The sequence below is a fragment of the Montipora foliosa genome, chromosome 7, assembly GCF_036669935.1.
Source record: "Montipora foliosa isolate CH-2021 chromosome 7, ASM3666993v2, whole genome shotgun sequence".
Taxonomy (NCBI): Eukaryota; Metazoa; Cnidaria; class Anthozoa; order Scleractinia; family Acroporidae; genus Montipora; species Montipora foliosa.
Window position 1 is genome coordinate 38,160,973 of NC_090875.1, and position 7,500 is coordinate 38,168,472.

At 41.6% G+C, this 7,500-nt stretch overlaps 1 protein-coding gene across 6 annotated transcripts in view; it reads right to left on the reverse strand.

Moving 5' to 3' along the window:
• Positions 1 to 7,500, reverse strand: part of LOC138009470 (uncharacterized) — a 210,653-nt gene that overhangs the window by 84,627 nt on the left and 118,526 nt on the right. For all 6 annotated transcript variants that reach the window (XR_011124400.1, XR_011124399.1, XR_011124401.1 and 3 more), the window contains one exon: positions 7,252 to 7,269. Coding sequence is in view for 1 of the 6 variants with exons in the window: in XM_068856497.1 (XP_068712598.1) it covers positions 7,252 to 7,269 (18 nt within the window). In the remaining 5 variants the exon portion in view is untranslated. The remainder of the gene's footprint in view (positions 1 to 7,251; positions 7,270 to 7,500) is intronic.

The following is a 7,500-nucleotide window of genomic DNA, read 5'->3' on the forward strand; positions in this document are numbered from 1 at the left end:
AAGTTTCTTTTACAAATTGTCCGCCAATCAGGATTTGTGAATTTGGTTGACAGTCACGCATCCTTGCAAAGTTCGCACAGTTGTAAGTTTAACATCGTTGCATAGCTATAGGTTGTTGAGTTGACGTACTTACACGTAATTGTCGAATGTGAAAGTTTGTTGGGTGGCCACGGTAAGGGGCGTATTTTGTTTTTATATGTTACTCCAGGTCCGCCTGTTTCAGCTCTGAAACAATGTGTTTACTGAAGTTAGCTGTTTTTCATAAAATGAAACCTATAAAAGCGGGTGAATCGTTCATATCTCTAGTATTAAAGCTGGGTACGAGCAGCCTAGGAGATCGTGAGCTCTGCAACGAGCGGATGGCAAAGGCTAGTGCTTGTGGAGGGTACTGCTGATGCTAGCTTTTCTTGAATCAGAGCAAAATATCAATTCATCAGACTGCTATTCTCCTTATCAGTCAGTACAAGATTGCCGTAGTCTCTGTCGAGAGAACCGATGCTCTTGAGTACTGTTGGAGTATTTGTTTCATTGAATAGCTTTCAAATTACGATAGCTTTTTTGCACTTCGTTTCTAACTTGCCTCGACTTGGGGCTGACTGTGGCAATTATGAGCGCTACTTTAGCAGCAGCGCCGGAAATGAAAGCTTGAAAAATTCTTGCAGCTTGCGGGCTCCCTCTCAGGAGATGAGATGAGAACCGATGCTCTTGTGCTAGTTGTTGGAGTATTTGCTCTATTGACTGATAGCTTCCAAATTACGCTTGTTTCTCTTCACTTCTTCAAGAAGTAGCTGTTACCAGTGAAATCCGTTCTCAGGTTGAATTCATTTTGAGCAAGGTTAAATTGTTGATCCTCATTTTCCCTAGGTTGAATACGCACTCAGATGAATTAAAGAAACTTTTTGTGGAGCCTAAATGAAGCTCGAGAAAAATTAGGGTTAGGTTAGGATTAGTTTTGGTTATTATACAAGGAGTATTTGCTTTATTACTTATTAAATAGCTTCCAAATTACGCTAGTTTTTCTTCACTTCTGTGAAAAATTTGGAGAAGTAGCCGGGTTTGGCTTACTCTACAGCCGACGTAACTTCCTTCCTAGCTTCCTTAGACTTTAGGCAAAGATGGTGGCTGACTTTCGCAGTTATGAGCGCTACTTTAGCAGCTGTGAAACGAAAGCCTCAAAAATTCAAGCAGTTTTCGGGCTCCCTCCTAAACGATGTTTGCTGATGACGTTAGCCTAGCTTACTAGCAATAACAGCCAAACTCAGAACCTCAATTGTTGGCTACCAGACAAAAAAATGAAGTTTGAATGTAAACTGAAAACGAAAAGGTTTAAATGTGACATAAACCGAGAAAATGATAAAGACAAATTCAGTATTCAGTGTGGCAAGATTTACAATAAGTTTAATGAGAAATCTATCAGGAGAGTTGATCTTACAAAATCCTAGGGTGTTACTATACCCGAGGGGCTCGCTTGGTCTGAACACAAGGACACATGAGTACGAGGTACATATAGTTACCTTAAAACGCATATGACTCTACTACTGCAATGCAAATCTATAACACCTTAATAAAATCTCACTCTCAGTACTTCAAGTCAATCCGGGACTGTCTGAGTGACAAGCTTTAAGGTTACAAAGTTTCAAATCGTGCCTCCTCCTCCAGTCTAAGCTCACTTGGCAGAAGCTATTAAAGATCTAACTATTATAAAATTAAACATGATATAAGAAATATCATGATTAAGCAAAGTACGATCGTCCTGGTGACTGTTTAAGAGGAGATTGACTGATGTTTCGACAACCTGAGTGGAAGTCATCTTCACCGCGCACCAGTAGCTTAGTTGGTTGAGCACCGGGCTGTCACGCGGGAGGTCGTGAGTTCAACTCCGGCCGGACCAACACTCACGGTCTTTAAATAACTGAGGAGAAAGTGCTGCCTTTGTAATTACATCTGCAAATGGTTAGACTCTCTAGTATTCTCGGATAAGGACGATAAGCCGGAGATCCCGTCTCACAACCCTTCAATGTTCATAATCCTGTGGGACGTAAAAGAACCCGCACACTTGTCGTAAAGAGTAGGGCATGTAGTTCCCGGTGTTGTGGTCTTTTCTTTCTGGTCTGGATAGGGTAGGGTGGAGCACCACGTATAGGACCTCGAGTCCCGTTCGTGCTCCTTCCCTCTGGGCAGGTTTGCCCAGTAGAAGAGACAAACCAGATGTCTCGTAAAAACAAAGTCAAGTGATTTGTGTAACGTCAGTAGATACTAGGGACCTTACGAAAGGACAACCAGAACGCCGACGTCAACCCCAGGGGACTGGGTCGAGACGTTGCCGTTGCCGTCGAAGTGGTCGGCCATTTTTTCCTTACGGTATGAAATGTCAAGAATTCGGGAAACTCTGTTATTAGCTCACCACTTCAAGTTCTTGAGCCATGAGGAGTTTGTTCTCTTAATTGTACGACTTGAACAAGCGAAAGAATCCTTAAATACCATGTGGAGAGCGATGCTTCGATATCGATAATTTGTGCGATGATGAATGTCAAACGAACTTCAGGTTTTTCAGAAACGACATCTATAGGCTGACTGAGGTCTTGGACTTGCCAGATGAAATCGAGTGCTACAATGGCCTTGTTGTTGATAAGTTGAGGCACTTGCGATGTTCTTAAAGTGGTTTTCTTATCCATGCCGTTATGCTGATATGGTTCCTTTGTTTTCGCGGCCTATACCTCAAATCTGTATGATTACAAACAATGTTATGAACTTTATTTATGAGAGATGGCGCCATTTGTTCTTTGATCTTAACCAGCCATGGCTTTCTCGTGCAAATTTAGCACGATAGACCTGCTGCCCTAGAAAGTTGCTGGGCTTTTGTGGATGGAACAGTCAGACCTATCTCACATCCGGGAAAAAACCAGAGAGTGCTCCACAACGGGCACAAGAAAATTCATGCTATAAAATTCCAGAGTGTAGCAGCAACCAATGGATTGATAGCTTATTTATATGGGCCAGTTGAGGGCAAGAGGCATGACAGTTCAATGCTTAGGATGTCGGGTTTACTAAATCAACTTCAGCAGTACTCTTACAAACGAAATGGGGACATTTTGTGTATGTATGGGGACCCTGCCTATCCCTTACGACATCAGTTACAAGGACCATTTAAAGGTGCCAGTCATTTAATAAGTAATCCATAAAAGATCAAGCTATCAAGAATTTCAGTTAATTGCGATACCTGAAAACTTTTTCTTAGGTGATCAAAATACATGTCTAACCTGTAAACAGTTGGCATTCCATGATTGGCAATAATGTTAAAAATCATTTGATTGAACTCAGGAAAGCTTCATCCTTTTTGGGAAGTCATCTCTTCATGAAAGAATTCAAACATTGGACATTGGCCCCAAAATGTCAAAAAAAGACTACTAGCAGAACATACAGACATCAGAGTATTGGAAGGAAAAATGAAGCAAGAACAGTTAATCTAGCTCTGCACACTGCTTGGTAAGTCTCTCCCCCCCCCCCCTTCCCCAACAGAGACACACAGACACACAAGTTTAATGGTCAGTTCCTGATATTTAATGGCAACGTTGATTTATATAAGCTTTGTAAAAATACCGTTGGTGCCAATATAAAAAGAATCCGTATAAATTTTGTGGCCCAATAAAAAAAATAATAAAATTATTGTGGTCAATATAGAAAACTTTATGAACAGTGACCAATAAAAAATGTAACATCATAACTGTCAACATGTGCAACAAACTAAGTATTAAGGTCAATAAGCATTACTTCTTGGCAGCAAGTGCCTTCTCCAGGAGAGCCATCATAACAGTAGATTGCTGTTGTTGCTGTTGCATCAGTAGCTGTAACTGCTGTTGTTGCATCATCATCAGTTGATGCTTGGCTTCATTTTAGTTTCGTTTGTCATCTAGCTCTTGCTTCCTCATTTTCAGCTCTTCCCTTTGTAAATCACTCTGTTTCTCCATTTCCTTTCGCCTCAATTCTAACTTTTCTGCTCGTCGTTTCCTTTCCACTTCACTTATCTCTTTCAAGTAATTCATTGTGTCAGAGCCACTGGCTCGTTTCTTATTTGGTGGCGTTTCACTCTCCTTCCTTTTTTGGGTTTCCTTAAAGGTCTCCAGAGATTGCCTTCTCATTTCTTCTGCTTTAGTCACATCTTCTTCTGCTTTCTTCTTCTTTTCGTCCGACAGTTTCTCGTTCTCCCGGTCACGGTCTTCGAAGAGCTGAATTATTTCTTCCATCGCCTGATCAACTTCAGATTCTTCTGGGGAAATCCCACTTGCGCGCTCCTCGTGTGCGACTTTCATCTTGTGGCTTTTTTCCATGTGTGAATACCTGTCTCTAACTGACCTCTGAGTGACTTTAAAGCTTGGTTTTTCCATGGCATTCAAATTGTCGGCAATCCTTGACCACACTTCTCCTCTCTCTGTTGTCCCGTACCTGTAAAGCCATGGCGACTGGAGGAGGATTTCGCGAACAAAAATAACGTTGTGATCGTATGTCCACTTCATCGAATGGCTGCTGAATTTGAGCAGATAAAAACCACGTAAAAATAATATTTCAGGTTTATCTATAATTTCGGAAGGTCAAAATCGAGTGAGAAATGCATTTACCGTGACATTTTCTAAAGAAATAGATGCAAATACAATGACGTTCTCCACAGGACGGCAGATGTAGGATTTTCACGTTCGGGCCGACGGGGCAGAACGTGACGAAACCGAGGCTGACCGTATTGCGCGTGCGTAGTGCGGGGTTTCCTCTGGTCAACGTCGGCGTCGGCGTTCTCGTCGTCCTTTCGTAAGGTCCCTACTATAACAACACCGGTCGTAGATCTCACTTGTCAACTTATTCGTGATGTTATTGGTCGACTGCCAGTTGAGCCCAGATGAATACGTTAGGCAGTAATGTGATGTGATGTTGTGTCTGTTGTTGATGTCGTCGATGAGTCATTTGTAGGGTGCGCGAAGGTGTAGGCATCGGTTTATTCGTGTCTGTTCTAAGTCAGTAAACCAGCTCTCCAGTAGGATCCGGTGGTAGTAGTTAGAGCCGTTGACACATACAGCAGAGTCCAAGTCGATTCTGTGGTTTGTCTGTGGATGGTGTTCACCAATGTTATTGCTGATGTCACCGTTCGTCGTCGCTCGTTTGTGACCAGTCAGTCTAGCGTTCAAATTTCTGCCGGTCTCACAGGGACGGCGGAGCGTATTTTGTATTGGGGGGCTAACAAGCAAGCAGCATAGAGGCTAACATGTAGGGGGTTCTTAGAGAATTCTCTGCCAGACAATTTTGAAATCTTAAAACGTGGATCAACCGTAAAATGACAGATATTTTACTTCTTATCTGTTATTTGATACGTATCATAACTTAATACATGTATCCCAGCCTAAATACTGTTTGTCTTAATGCTTTGCTCATTTTGTTTTGTTTTTCCTTCTGTTAGTTTTCTTTTTTTTTTACCTCCTGCGGGTTTTTAAATTATTATTATTGTTTTTTTTTTTTTTTTCAATTTTCATTTTTTTTGGCTTGAAATTGGGGGAGGGGGGGGGGGGGGGGTTAAGAGGCTAAGGCCCTTAAGGCAGTCGCAACTTCTTGTCTGTCCTTAGCTGTCCTAAGGTTGGTCTTTCTCTTTGACGTTAGTAGTTTACGTAAAATAGTGATGGGTCTGTAAGGAACACGGGTGTTGTAAGGCTGTAGGATCCTTGCGATAATCAGAAAGGTTCCTTTGATGTAGGGTAAGTCACTGTGGTGGTAGGTGTCAGGTTAGTGTTTGTTGCGTTTGGCATTGTACGGTAAGCTTTGCGTGTAAAGAAGTCGCAGTTGTAGTTGTTCTTACTGAAAACGTTATCTAAGTACTCTTGTTCGTCTGCTAAGCGGTCGTGATTTATTCATCACGGGAACATTTGAACCCGCAAATGATCAGCTCCCAACGTCAGTGGCTGCATAGCTGACTTGGTCAGAGCGTCGCATCTGTATCGCGAGGGCACGGCTTCAAACCCCATTGAAGTCCTAAATTTTTCAGGCTTGTATAAGCAATTGCTAAAAATTGCTTTCATAGCTGCGAGGATCACAGCTTTACTTGATTTCATATCTGCAGTATAATATGATTCACTTCATGTATTATTTTCCTCGTTGTTTCAAATGTAAACAGCTATTCTACGATTGCACTTAACTCTATGGTTAGGTCACATACATATACATACACACATACATACTTAATTGACCGCTCCCCATAGGGGCTTTTCAGGGCCAATGAAACAATCAAGGAAACAACAGAACACAACAACAACAACTGTTAAGAATCCCAACTGGCTGACCAGTTGGCTATTTACAAGTGCAGCTGGGAAGTTGAACCAGGGTCTACCAGGATCAAATTCAACGAGTGGTCAGAGCGGGTCTTGAACCCGGGACCTCCGGATCTTAAGGCAAGCACCCTAACCACTGGGCCACACTGCCTCACGCAATGTGGACTTTGGATTTCGCACTATGGAATTGAACCGGATATGAAACAGGTAGGAGATAACAACCGCGGACCAAGCAGAAATCGCAGTAAATAGGAAAACGACAATAGCACGTACTGAGCAAGATATTTTCACACAAAGAAACACTGAAAGAAGGTGGATTTAAAAGGAAACGGCTAAAAATCCTTCAAAGAAAGTGTAGGCTACAAGTAGCCTCTTTGATTAGTTATAATTTAATAAGGCAATCTATGTTCTTTCCGTCACGCACTGGAGCTCAACTGGTTCATTCAACACAGATCACACACATATTCGCAGAACCATGAGTGTATTCAAAGGTTCCAGAAATCAACATAACAAGACTGAATAACATTTGACCCAAGCGAAATAACATTACGTAAAATAGAGAAACCAAAAAGGGAGAGAAAGGAGCGCAATCCGAACAAGATATGAGGGAGAGGAAGGGGGAGGGGAGGGGGGGGGATGGTAAGATCCTTTAACGTACGTGGTTTTCTTCATTTAAGTATCACGTAATGAACGTGTGATATACTAATGTAGTTCAGTTAAACTTAAACAGTTAAACAACTAAAAAATGATACGTATTGTTACACTTTTTAGTTAACGGAAATACGGAAATGGTCCTGAACACATCCATGTCATAACCATCTCGTGATAAAACCAAATACCACGCAAACTCTCAGCGTCCAGAAACTCAGGACACCCTCTACCTTCCACAATGAGTTGAAAAAAATTTAGAGACATCACATTTTTGATACAAAATAACAATACTTACTAAGAATTCTTCTGAGCTCTGAAAGAAGAAGAAGAGGAAACACATTGTCAACGCTGTAACATTGAATATAGTGTGAATTAAGAGCCAATTGGCGTCAGTTTACACAGCAAATCAATCTATGAAATCAAACGTCGCCTTTGTCCGGAGTTGTTCTATATAATGAATATTACTTTGTGTTACGCCGAAGCTTCCACTGTCATAAAGAACCTAAAAACGTGGGGTTTGGCAGCTAGATCAAGGACAATACGT